Below are 14435 nucleotides of genomic sequence, written 5' to 3'. Positions count from 1 at the left end.
AGTGTGTTTACTCAGGGTGAGCATTGCAGTGAACAACAGAGCAGACTGACATGACATAACAGAGCTATAGTGAGCTTACTGGGACTATTGGAAATAGAATAGTTTTGTTGCATTTAGGGTTTTTATGAAGGGAATCTAGTCCATGTGGGCTTAAGTTTCAGAAATGACACTGTATGTGAGTCAAAGTTTAAGGCTTGTTTTAACAGGGTTCTGTCATGTAGTGATTTATAGAAGCCCCTATAGCAGTCTACATCTATCTTTAGGGAGCTGGACATTTACGAGGACAATTTTGTTTGAGGGAATCAGTATTTTGGTGGGACAGCTGACCGCAGCTGACCTATTGCTCACACACTGACTCTCTGTAACGACACCGTGTCATGCCTGACATACCTGCCTGAGGTCTACACACACACATATTTGCTAAGCTATTTAAATGAATACATACCACTGACTGCTAATATTTTTATATGTGACCCTGGACCACAAAACCAGTCTTAAGTAGCATGGGTAAATTTGTAGCAATAGCCAAAAATACATAGTATGGGTCAAAATTATAGATTTTTCTTATATGCCAATAATCATTAGGATATTAAGTAAAGATAATTTTCCATGAGGATATTTTGTAAAAACTTAATTTTTGATTAGTAATATGCAATGCTAAGAACTTCATTTAGACAACTTTAAAGGTGATTTTCTCAATAGTTTGATTTTTTTTCACCCTTAGATTACAGGGTGCAAATACACAGTTGAAGTCAAAAGTTTACATACACGTTGCAGAATCTGCAAAATGTTAACTATTTTACCAAAATAAGAGGGATCATACAAAATGACCTGACTAAGATATTTCACATAAAAGCTGTTTACATAGTCCACAAGAAAAATAATAATTGAATTTATAAAAATGACCCTGTTCAAAAGTTTACATACATTTGATTCTTAATACTTCGTTGTTACCTGAATGATCCACAGCTGTGTTTTTTTGTTTAGTGATAGTTGTTTATGAGTCCCTGGTTTGTCTTGAACAGTTAAACTGTCCGCTGTTCTTCAGAAAAATCCTTCAGGTCCCACAAATTCTTTAGTTTTTAGCATTTTTTGCGTATTTGAACCTTTTCCAACAATGATACTATGATTTTGAGATCCATTTTTTTCACACTGAGGGACTCATATGCAACTATTACAGAAGGTTCAAACGCTCACTGATGCTTCAGAAGGAAACACGATGCATTAACAGCCAGGGGTGAAAACTTTTGAACAGAATGAAGATGTGTACATTTTTCTTATTTTGCCTAAATATCATATTTTTTTCATTTAGTACTGCCCTTCAGAAGCTACAGAAGATACTTACATGTTTCCCAGAAGACAAAATAAGTTAAACTTCCCCTGATCTTCAAATTCATAAAGTTTTTACCCCCCCAGCTCTTAATGCATTGTGTTTCCTTTTGAAGCATCAGTGAGCGTTTTAACCTTCTGTAATAATTGCATATTTGCATTATAATAATTGCATATATCCCTGTAAATCATACAGTCATTGTTGGAAAGGGTTCAAATACACAAAAATGCTGAAAAACCAAAGAATTTGTAAGACCTGAAGGATTTTTTTCTGAAGAACAGTGGGCAATCAGTAATTGTCACTACCTTAACAGTCACAACCAAAACTTTTATTTGGGGGAAATAAACTAAATTCTAATACAGTTATGCAAATTTAGTATTTTAGTATGTTTTAGTAGTGTTTTAGTATGTGGGTTAAAATTGTTTAATGTGATGGGGTCACTATCAAAACATTACTGTCACTACTGAAAATGTGAGAGACAGGATGTTTTGTCAAAAATAAAGTATACTGAATTATTATCTAAGATGTTATGATAGTGTTTGGATCAAAGTACACTGAATGTTTATTCAAAATATGTACAAGGAAGATGTAAGCTAAATCTTTATAGGGCAATATAACCCTTTTTATTAAATTATGTATTACTGTTTCAGTAGTGACAAATTGGGGAGAGGATAAAAATTCCAAAACTTTCTGAAAATACAATATGATAATTAACTGCACAGTTACTAGAAATGTATGGATAGTATTCAATTTGTATGCATAAAAAGTTTGTGGAATTTTTTCCAACTTTGACTTTGAACCAGTTTTGTAGAATGGCCCATATGTGTGTGTGGGTGGGTGAGCTCTAACCCCACCCTTAAGATATAAAATTATTTTTAGTATTTTTATAATAATGCATTTTATTTAGCATGCGCTTTTCTCATACCCAAGGTGCTAAATATACATAGTACTGATGTAAGCATCTCCAGAAAAACACACTTGTACAGGTTGAGTCCAGCTAAAAAAGGCACCCAAGAGCCCAATCAGTTTGAGGACTCAGTGGAGGGACATTGTTCATGACATAAATGCTTAAGAAAATAACATCTGATTCCTAAACTTGAACTCGCTCCTCTAGAAATATATAATTCGAAAAATCTGCTTTGGACCGGTTTGCCCAGATCCCATCTGAACGGGTTTATTTTTAAACAAAAGTTTTGACACTGCTAACCTCAGCCTTTACATTGATTTACTGCAGATGATAATACTACCAAAATAATGGAGAATCAGCAAATGTTAGGTTCCCTCACGAAACAAAAATGTTCTAGTTCGTTCGGTGTACAGTACCTGAAAAATCTCAACCCCTTTTTTTGTTGTGTGGATTACTTCTGAATTATTGCAATTTTTTTATCAACAGTTTGGACGCTTATTCTGACGGCACCCATTCTGTATTTAAAAACAAAAAAAAGGCTCATCTCATTTACATTTTGTATTTCAGGGTTTCAGCAAACTATTCCTTTAATATAAGCACTTCAACAACTAGGCCCATATAAACTACACATTTAGCTATTAACCCTTATGGATGCATTAAAAAGTGCTTCCTTTAGTCTACAAAAAAGGAATAGAGTTTGTGATAAAGCATGCCTTATCCATTCCAGTGTCTTTGCAGGATGTCCTCAGTAAGGATTAAGCCTTCATTAACTGCCACATGTTTTTCCACTCCTGAAAAATACACAGCAACTTATGTTCTCTGACAGCCTTTCCCATCTCTGTCTGCTAACTAGACATCTGCCTGCTGACCTTTCTCCAACGATTCCTTTCCCACTTGAGTGACAGACACACACGTACACACACATTCACCCTAAACACCGGAGCGCCCACTCACAGGAAGGGGCAGCGATGTAGACAGAGATTCTGTTTTTCCACTGCAGCTACAATTAGATCAGGTTATCTGTGGAAGGATTGTGACTGTGGTCTATGCCGCGCTGTCGCTGAAGTAGGGGGATCTGTTTGCTGTCTTTAGGTTTCTGCCAGGAAGAGGGTCCCACCGCGGCGTTATAGAGCACAGCCACACCATGTAAGGTCTGTAATGCTCCACTCACACACGTGTAAACACACACCATCACTCCACACCACAGACATCATAGCCAGCCCTTTGAGTGGAAATGAAAATCTATCTATCTATCTATCTATCTATCTATCTATCTATCTATCTATCTATCTATCTATCTATCTATCTATCTATCTATCTATCTATCTATCTATCTATCTATCTATCTATCTATCTATCTATCTATCTATCTATCTATCTATCGTTCTATCTATCTATCGTTCTATCTATCTATCTATCTATCGTTCTATCTATCGTTCTATCTATCGATCTATCTATCTATCGTTCTATCGTTCTATCGTTCTATCTATCGTTCTATCTATCGTTCTATCGTTCTATCTATCGTTCTATCTATCTATCTATCTATCGTTCTATCTATCTATCTATCTATCGTTCTATCTATCGATCTATCGATCGTTCTATCTATCTATCTATCTATCGTTCTATCTATCTATCTATCTATCGTTCTATCTATCTATCTATCTATCGTTCTATCTATCTATCTATCTATCGTTCTATCTATCTATCTATCTATCGTTCTATCTATCGTTCTATCTATCTATCTATCTATCGTTCTATCTATCTATCTATCTATCGTTCTATCTATCGATCTATCGATCGTTCTATCTATCGATCGTTCTATCTATCGATCGTTCTATCTATCTATCTATCTATCTATCTATCTATCTATCTATCTATCTATCTATCTATCTATCGTTCTATCTATCTATCTATCTATCTATCTATCTATCTATCTATCTATCGTTCTATCTATCGATCTATCTATCTATCGTTCTATCGTTCTATCGTTCTATCTATCGTTCTATCTATCGTTCTATCGTTCTATCTATCGATCTATCGATCGTTCTATCTATCGATCGTTCTATCTATCTATCGATCGTTCTATCTATCTATCTATCTATCTATCGTTCTATCGTTCTATCGTTCTATCTATCGTTCTATCATTCTATCTATCTATCTATCTATCTATCTATCTATCTATCTATCTATCTATCTATCTATCTATCTATCTATCTATCTATCTATCTATCTATCTATCGTTCTATCGTTCTATCGTTCTATCTATCGTTCTATCATTCTATCTATCGTTCTATCTATCTATCTATCTATCTATCTATCTATCTATCTATCTATCTATCTATCTATCTATCTATCTATCTATCTATCTATCTATCTATCTATCTATCTATCGTTCTATCGTTCTATCTATCTATCTATCTATCTATCTATCTATCTATCTATCTATCTATCTATCTATCGTTCTATCGTTCTATCGTTCTATCCTTCTATCTATCGTTCTATCGTTCTATCTATCGTTCTATCGTTCTATCTATCTATCTATCTATCGTTCTATCGTTCTATCTATCTATCTATCTATCTATCTATCTATCTATCTATCTATCTATCTATCTATCTATCTATCGTTCTATCTATCTATCTATCTATCTATCTATCTATCTATCTATCGTTCTATCTATCGATCTATCTATCTATCGTTCTATCGTTCTATCGTTCTATCTATCGTTCTATCTATCGTTCTATCGTTCTATCTATCGATCTATCGATCGTTCTATCTATCGATCGTTCTATCTATCTATCGATCGTTCTATCTATCTATCTATCTATCTATCGTTCTATCGTTCTATCGTTCTATCTATCGTTCTATCATTCTATCTATCTATCTATCTATCTATCTATCTATCTATCTATCTATCTATCTATCTATCTATCTATCTATCTATCTATCTATCTATCTATCTATCTATCTATCTATCTATCTATCGTTCTATCGTTCTATCGTTCTATCTATCGTTCTATCATTCTATCTATCGTTCTATCTATCTATCTATCTATCTATCTATCTATCTATCTATCTATCTATCTATCTATCTATCTATCTATCTATCTATCTATCTATCTATCTATCGTTCTATCGTTCTATCTATCTATCTATCTATCTATCTATCTATCTATCTATCTATCTATCTATCTATCGTTCTATCGTTCTATCGTTCTATCCTTCTATCTATCGTTCTATCGTTCTATCTATCGTTCTATCGTTCTATCTATCTATCTATCTATCGTTCTATCGTTCTATCTATCTATCTATCTATCTATCTATCTATCTATCTATCTATCTATCTATCTATCTATCTATCTATCGTTCTATCTATCGTTCTATCGTTCTATCTATCGTTCTATCTATCGTTCTATCGTTCTATCTATCTATCTATCTATCTATCTATCTATCTATCGTTCTATCGTTCTATCTATCTATCTATCTATCTATCTATCTATCTATCTATCTATCTATCTATCTATCTATCTATCTATCTATCTATCTATCTATCTATCTATCTATCTATCTATCTATCTATCTATCTATCTATCTATCTATCTATCTATCTATCTATCTATCGATCGTTCTATCTATCGATCGTTCTATCTATCGTTCTATCGTTCTATCTATCGTTCTATCTATCGTTCTATCGTTCTATCTATCTATCTATCTATCTATCTATCTATCTATCTATCTATCTATCTATCTATCTATCTATCTATCTATCTATCTATCTATCTATCGATCGTTCTATCTATCGATCGTTCTATCTATCGATCTATCGATCTATCGATCTATCTATCTATCTATCTATCTATCTATCTATCTATCTATCTATCTATCTATCTATCGTTCTATCGTTCTATCTATCGTTCTATCGTTCTATCGTTCTATCGTTCTATCTATCTATCTATCTATCTATCTATCTATCTATCTATCTATCTATCTATCTATCGTTCTATCGTTCTATCGTTCTATCGTTCTATCTATCGTTCTATCTATCTATCGTTCTATCTATCTATCTATCTATCTATCTATCTATCTATCGTTCTATCTATCGTTCTATCGTTCTATCTATCGTTCTATTGTTCTATCTGTCGTTCTATCGTTCTATCGATCGTTCTATCTATCGTTCTATCGTTCTATCTATCTGAGCGAGTCTAGTGAGAAGACTTTTAGATTTAACCGGGCTTGACCTGAGACAAGAAAAGAGCACCAGCATAGTCCGTCTGGCTACCATCACAGACGTTTTTTGTTGGACTTGTGAGGAGCAGGTCAAGAAGGAAAGGCCATATTTAAGACAGGGAAAGAACTCCAAAGCTGAGCCTAATAAATTCCACCAGATGTGGGCAATCTGTGAGAGGAAATCTGACAGTCTGACACAGTAGAAGATCTTTGGCTTTGTCGTTGCATGTTGACGTCCATGACAACACTAAAAGTAAATGAATGAGTCAGATACTGAGTCAACGAACTGGTTGTTCACACTAAATACAGTGTACAAATTATTTCCCTAAAAGGCCAAAAAAATAAGAATGGGGGAACAGATTTGCACTAAAAGTTATCTAAACAGTAACTTGAAGTAATAAATTGAAGTTCATGAAATGAAAACATTACAGTTCTAAGAGAGAGAAGAGATAATCAGCCCATTCGAATAGTCCATTGGATGGCGTCCAATCTCTCACTGTTTTCCACAAAGAATGAGGTCTAATAAGACGCCTCTACAAGACACCTGAGTAAGTGAAAATAATTCCCCTTTGAGAACGGCGTGTAAAAGCACTCCTCTAAAAATATAACATGCCTAACCTGAGGGGAGACAACAGCGTGAGAAACAGAGAGAATAAGTGAGAAGCGCGCACACACACACACACACACACAGACAGAGAGAGATGTAAGCAGGAGTCAGTTCAGTTTATATCAACCTGAATCTCCTCATTTAGAGAATGCGAGCACAGGCCGTGTGAAGTGACAGTCGATAAAATATAAGCAGACAGAGAGACAGTAATTAGCGCAAGTTTGACTCTCACACAGGCTCTGAGCCGACTGCTATACGTTGTGACATTTCTCAAGCCTTGTTTTGTATGGCTGCATCTGGAAGCTGCTCAGAAGGGCGTCCCCACCTCTAAGATCAGAAAATTGACTCCTCCGTTTAGAAACAGAAATGTTTGCATAATAAATCAGCACAGGAAGCTTACAATATGGCTGTCTTAAACTACTTTTACATCCTCTGGAGAAAATGTGAGTGGTGCTTACTTGTCTTTTTCATTCTGGAGTGTTTGCTAATCCATTGCCAAGGTGTTCTGTACAACTGTGACTCACAAATTGTTCTGTACATACAGGAATTGATTGGTCCGTATGGACAGATAACGGAAATCAATCTGCTTTTATAGCTTTGAGTCGTGCCTATAACCATAGCAACTGATGGCAGTAGTAAATATAAAGACTTTAATGTCTTCAGGGATTTCATTTTAAGTCTAAACTATTTTGGGCAACTCCTGCTGCTTTCATCCTCCCGAGTATTCATCCAAAAACTCTCCAGTTCAGTTTTTCTTTCATTTAACAGGAATTGTGTCATATTCTCCATCGGAGTCTGCATAATACCTCTATTTAGTAATTTTTCACAACACGAGAGACATTTATGGCTCTAATGTTAATGATTAACAGCATAGAATAACTGACAGTGTCTCGTGCCATTTATATGTCAATAATGTGACAGGCAACTAATTGCCAGCTGCAGTTCTGTTTACATAATTTAATTTAATATGAACTAGAAAATGTAATATTAATTTCACTATGGAAATATAATATAAATTTTTACTATGAAAATTGACTGTTTCTGCTAAGCAATGTAAAGGTGAAATATAAAATATAGAATTAAAGAGCAGGTCATATGGTTTTTTAAAGTGTCTTAATATTGTGTCCCCTACAACATGTTTAAATGCATATAAGGTCAGAAAACATTGTATTTTTCATTTGTCAATGATTTTGAAACAGTTCGTTCTAATCAGCTTTGAGCATAATGTCTGTAAACCCCTCACTTCCATAAGCCTACTAGCAGTCACTTGAAAATGTACGCATAACGTATCAATCGTACTTACAGGTTGTGGTTTGGAGACGCTTGTTAGACCGAATATAGAAGATTAGAAGCCAAAGAAGATAAAAGCAAAGATTAGAGAAGCAGTCCTTGGTGAAATGACGAGCACACAACAAAAGGTTTGGATTGTATTGCTGTGGTATCGTGGAAAAAAAATTTATTTTAACCACTGAATCTTCACATCATCATCTTTCGGCAATGAAAACAAAACAAATTTGCTTTCACAGCGCAGTAAGTATGATGTTATTGGAGTTGCTTCAACCCTTAACATCAAAAACAACCACAGACTAGGCAACATACACAGATGGTAGTGCTAGCTAACTTGCTAAAGCACTCCTCTCTGTGCCAATCACAACAGGCTTGGCCAGCTGACCAATCAGAGCATAGTAGGCTTTTGAAAGGGAAGGGTTTACAGACATTACGCTCAAACCGCTTCGAATGAACCGTTTCGAAATCATGGACAAATGACTCTATGTATAAATGTATATTCTGGGAAAATTACAATGTTTTCTGACCTTGGATGCATTTAAACCTGTTTTAGGGAACTCCAACACAATATTAGGACATTTTGAAAACCATGAACAGAACTCAACAGAAATGTGTTTAGCACTCCTGTCAGGACTACTGTGTGAACATGATATTCTGATATTGCAGTGACCTACTACAATGCAAGTCTACTGCAATTTCTTCACAATTTTTTCCCCAGGAGAAAATCTTAAGTCTGGTCGCTTAGATAACTAGAAACACATGTCTCCTCACTAAGTTGAGCCTGAATTGAGGTATTCTTCATATCTGTAGCCCATGCTGTATTTATCAGCAATAATAATAGTATTCAGTGCTTTAGCAATCACCAGCAATAACACATGATCTCTGAACTCTTGATCAAGTCTGCCGTATTGACCATATCTTCTTACTGACTTCCTGTATCCCAGATTTCAGAGCATATAGCGGCAGAACTGATCAATGACTGACAGAACGTCCTCTGGTCCTGGAGCTCAGAGACATCCGATTGGGTTTCACTGAGAGAGAGGGAGAGAGAGACTGTATAACAGGAATGGGATGAGTAATGTCTGCGCCAGCACCACCCGCCAGCACCACCCACCAGCCCCACCCGACCGAGCCTGTAATCCAATCGCTCCCTCAGGTGCACAGCAGTCCTGCGCTAATCACTGTGTCATCATTCGCACAGCAGGAGAGCCAGAGAATGAGCTCCTATCATATCTCTGTGATCACACCAAAGAGGGCAGATTTTAAATCCTACTTAACTGATAATGATAACATAAAACAATAAAAATAAATAACTAGTGATTAGATCAAACATAAGGTGAATGCACAGCCATAAAATCTTACTGTTTTTGTTATGATCCCACTCTGATGTTCAGGCTAACACTTTAGGGTTTGTTTTACGGTGGCTTTTTTCTAAGGCTTAGTCGCTTAGTCACAGAAAAAAAAATCCACAGGAAGTGGCGAAGTCACACAGTCCGTGATGGACAGTTCGTTAACGGCTGCTCTATGTGGTAATACAGTACATCGGGTAGGACATCCAAACACTTACCTATCATTCATCGACCTCAAATATGGCTTTTCATCTGAAATGCATCTTTCGAATCTGTAAAGACTATACATTTATTTGTGCGCACTCACAACAACGAAACGTTGTGCTTTTGTAAAATAATAAAAGCAAAGAGGAATGCCCTTTTTGCCGTCTCAGTCTCTGTGACCTTGAGCGTGAAACTTCGAAACTCTGTGTATACTTTCCTTACAGACATAAAAAATATATTTATAGAGAGTAAATTATTAAAATGTTAATGCAACCTCCTTGCTGTTTTTTTTCCAGACGCATTCATAATTATTATGTCTGCCGGTGCACTGTGACAAGCTTTTTTGTGTGCGCTTGAGCACTTATTAGGCTATGGGTAATTAAAGGCTCATTATTATGATTTATATGATTATAAATTAATTAATAAACGTGCAACTAATAGTCGACTAATGCTTAAAAAAATCTTTAGTTGAGGGCAGCCCTAGTTTTTACAATGGATAAATGATAAAATTGCTATAAAATCGTGTCTTTGAACTGGACCAGACTGTGCACTCTGCAGCGGTTCGCGTGACACAGCACGAAACCACACTTTTCTTTCGCCCCAATAGAAAGTATATTTACAGTCTGAATTGTTCCCTGTACCTTATATAGTGCACTATGTAAAAATACCTTTAATCCTGTGATCAGGTGACCAATTTAAGCCACAGTTTCAGTGCGTATTTATAGTCTAGTGGGCAGGACCTTTGGATTCTAGAGAGCATTTGATTGGACAAAAAGGTTGGCGATGCAGGTTGATGGCGTGAAATCATTGATCCTGATTGGCAGTCTTTTGAATTTAAGTTTTGAGTAATTTTATATCTTGTAAATGCAAATTTTGCCATTGTTTTGGAGCACACTAGCTTATAACATTAAGGTTAACATATTCATACTAAAAGCAAAAAACTTCAATATGCAGCTTTGAGTGGCTTGTTGTTTTATAGGCTGTTAACATGACTTTATATGGAATATAGCATTAAGAAGGTACATTGACGTGGATTTGTCTGCATTTAAAATAGCTTGGGTCTGAATTTGTTTTATATTAGACGTGCACTGTGGTGTATGGATAAGGCTTCTTTTTTTTAGATTAAAATAAGTTTTCTGTGCATTGGGTGCCTTTCAAAGAAAAACAATAGATTGTTAGTCAGCCTTTTCTCTCTATCCCTGCTTCTGAATTACAGCCCTTCTCTCTTGAATGTGAAGAGGGATGATGCTTTCATATCATGGCTGGATGGTTATGAATGCACAATAGTCTACTGTATGTCTCTCAGAGTGCTCATAGAAAGCAATAATGCTGCTATTAACATAACACCAAAAAAAGTTTTTTTTTTCTTTATAGATTGAATAATGGTCTAAGAGCTAAGACTAAATTTTACAGGATGTGATTCACAAGTTGCATGAAATTACGTCATCCATTCATCACATGACTATGATGAAGAGCTACTTTGATTTTGGGACTGCCAGGAGGTGCAGAGCCGAAATTGATTTATCATTATTTGAGCCTGTGGAAAAACACATTAACAGACAAAATCTGACTCATTATTAGGCTGCTTTATATTTTATATATGATTACAGGCTAAAAGCACGAGATAGCCTTTGAACTGCCACTTCAGACTCTCGTCGCCTTAGTCCATCATTCGTCTCTGGTCGATTTAAACGATTCGGTTCTTTTGAACAGTTCGTTTCAAGAAACAGGTTCAATACAAAACGATTCAGCATTTCTTTACGTCATCACGTTGTCCAATGACATTTCGGCGTGGCATGGCTTACAAAGCCACGTGTAGGTTTTTTTTTTTAATTAGGTAGTACAACAATCAAACAATTAAGTACAAATATGCAAAAAAAGACATAATACAAAACAGAGAATAGGAAAAAAATATAATAATAATAAACAAAACACAATTACATCTCAAGTAGACACAAAGGAAAAATATAAGGATACAGTTTTCAATGCTTTCATATTAACAGAACTTTGGATAGTTTCTATATACTTTTCTAAGTCCACTTTGAATAAGGAAAAGAGAGGTTTAGAGTCAGTAAACTTTTGTTTTCTGAATGTGAAATTTAGCCAACAGCAAACACAAATTAATGATGTAATATTTCCATATATTCTATTTTGAGTATTCAAACAATCCAAAGAAAGCATCTTTAAAGCAAAAAAGAAAAGTCACATACAAAATAAGATTGAAATTTTTTTCAATTTTTCTGTATAGGTGCATTGCCAAAACAAATGAATGAAGTCTTCTTCAGAGGAATGACATAAACAGCAGTTCACTTCAATATCTGACTTATATTTTCTAAGAAAGGCTTTAGTAGGGTAACATTTGTGAATCAATTTAAATGTTATTTCTCTTACTTTATTGGTAAGCAGATACTTATGAGGCAAGGACCATACTTTCTTCCAAGGTATATTCTCCACAATATTATTCCAATATGGTATTACATAAGAAATTGTTATTACCTCTCTCTGGACGAGAGTCCTGATTTTAGAGTTATTTTTCTGTTGGTCTACAGAAAAGCACACATTTCCAATCATTGTGTCAGTCAAATTCAGAAAGTAAATACATGGCCATGGAAATGAGATACCTTGCAAAAGCCACGTGTAGGTATGCTGCTTATGATAGGCCTTCAAAAAATTTATAGTTTATGAGGATTTTACTTTAGTTTTTCTTGTCCTAGTTCATTTTGTTGAAGGCATGAATCTCTTAGCTAAAAGGTTTAAAACTTAAAATACTATTTATAAAAACTATTTTGTATGTCGATAGGACAAACTAGCTCTGTTATTCAGCATTAAAGAAGGCCTAACTAACTTTTCGACCACACTTTTTTAAAAACCTTGATTAATCACTGCTAAAAAAAACAGCATATGCTGGTTAGGTATGTTTTGGTGCTGGGATGCTGGTTTTAGCTGGTTTATGCTGGTCCTTTGCTGGTTAATGCTGGTCCTTTGCTGGTTTATGCTTGTGCTTTGCTGGTTTATGCTGGTCCTTTGCTGGTTTATGCTGGTCATGTTGCTGGTCAAGGACCAGCATAAACCAGCAAAGGACCAGCATAAACCAGCAAAGGACCAGCATAAACCAGCACAGAGCCAGCATAAACCAGCAAAGGACAAGCATAAACCAGCAAAGGACCAGCATAAACCAGCTAAAATCAGCATCCCAGCACCAAAACATACATAACCAGAATATGCTGTTTTTTTTTCAGCAGGGATCCAAATCGGATCACTCATCTGGGTTAAATCGGGATTGTTCGAAAAAAAGGTTTAGTCGGTAACCATTTGGACAGATTCAGTTCAAACTGAATTTTTAACCAATTCACTGAAGTGAATCTGACTCTTTCGAAGAATGATTCGTTCACATATAGGACACTGCAAATTGTCAGATCAGTCAGTGCGCATGGTTTCTGACGGTACAGTTCACATATTGTTTTCCAAGATTGCGTTTCCAGTGTAAATGCATTTATATCGCATCTGTGCTTTAAAATGCCCGTGTAAACGCACCTTATGGTGGTATACGTAGAATATACAGTTTCCGATGTGGCGTTTCATCCCCCCATATTAGCCCCCCCAAGCACAAAAGTGAAACTCCGCCTATTCTGAAGACCCCGTGTATGAGGAGACAGTCTGTACCCGGTATGGTGTGTGTTTTTGCACGGGGATGATTGGGACAGAAGTAACCGACAGCGGGACCGACGCCGACTCCCGTTTAGAACTGTAAACACGTGGATAGATCAGCTGTTTTACACTGGAGCTTCACAACCAGAGCTTGCCTGGGCGCCTGATACAGTTTGAGAGCGCGCCTGGTTGATTTCAAGGGGATTAAAGTTTTTTTTTTACTACCTCAGAATGAGCGACCTAGAGGAGGACTTTGCCAAGATTTTAATGCTGAAGGAGGAGAGGATACGAGATTTGGAAAGACGTTTGCTGGAGCGAGAAGACGAAATTCACGAGCTGAAGAGAAAGCTGCACAAATGTCAATCCGTTTTACCGTCCGCGCAGATCGGTCCTCGGACGCACCGCGCACAGGGAATATCAGCCGAACCGCAAACGCACCAGGATTTATCAAACCAAAGCTTAAGGAGAGTTGCCAAATCTGACAGGTGAGATTTCGCAAGTGTTTAACCTATGCAACTGATGCTTGACGGTTCTTGACTTTTATGACTTTTAATAGTTTGACACTTCGTTGGCATTATTTGATTCGATTCCATCTGTAGATCATTAAGTTTATTTGAGGTTGAGGATTCAGAACATGAATGAAGAAACACTCATGATGACAGAGCATCTTTGTGAAGCTTCAGAGAGAGAGGAGGAGGTGGGGGAGATAGAGTGTATCATTGATCTAAACCATCATCATCATCATCATCAGCTCCCAGAGGGCTCCGAGCACAGGAAGCTTCGTGCATTATCGGCTTTTAGGGTTTGAACGTGTAGCGCCCAAGAGCCTGTCTCAGGATATTTAATACGCCATTAGAAAGTGCTTTGTTTGACCATAT

The 14435-nt window shown here is 36.2% G+C and overlaps 1 protein-coding gene across 1 annotated transcript in view; it reads left to right on the top strand.

Moving 5' to 3' along the window:
- The first annotated feature begins 13681 nt into the window (after positions 1 to 13681).
- prkg1a (protein kinase cGMP-dependent 1a) overlaps positions 13682 to 14435 on the top strand; it is a 101083-nt gene continuing 100329 nt past the window's right edge. Inside the window, exon 1 of the mRNA XM_073834871.1 lies at positions 13682 to 14042. Coding sequence (XP_073690972.1) covers positions 13789 to 14042 — 254 coding nt within the window. The 5' untranslated portion in view covers positions 13682 to 13788. The remainder of the gene's footprint in view (positions 14043 to 14435) is intronic.

This window comes from Garra rufa, chromosome 2, assembly GCF_049309525.1.
Source record: "Garra rufa chromosome 2, GarRuf1.0, whole genome shotgun sequence".
Classification (NCBI taxonomy): domain Eukaryota; kingdom Metazoa; phylum Chordata; class Actinopteri; order Cypriniformes; family Cyprinidae; genus Garra; species Garra rufa.
This window is presented reverse-complemented; position numbering and strand designations above follow the sequence as displayed.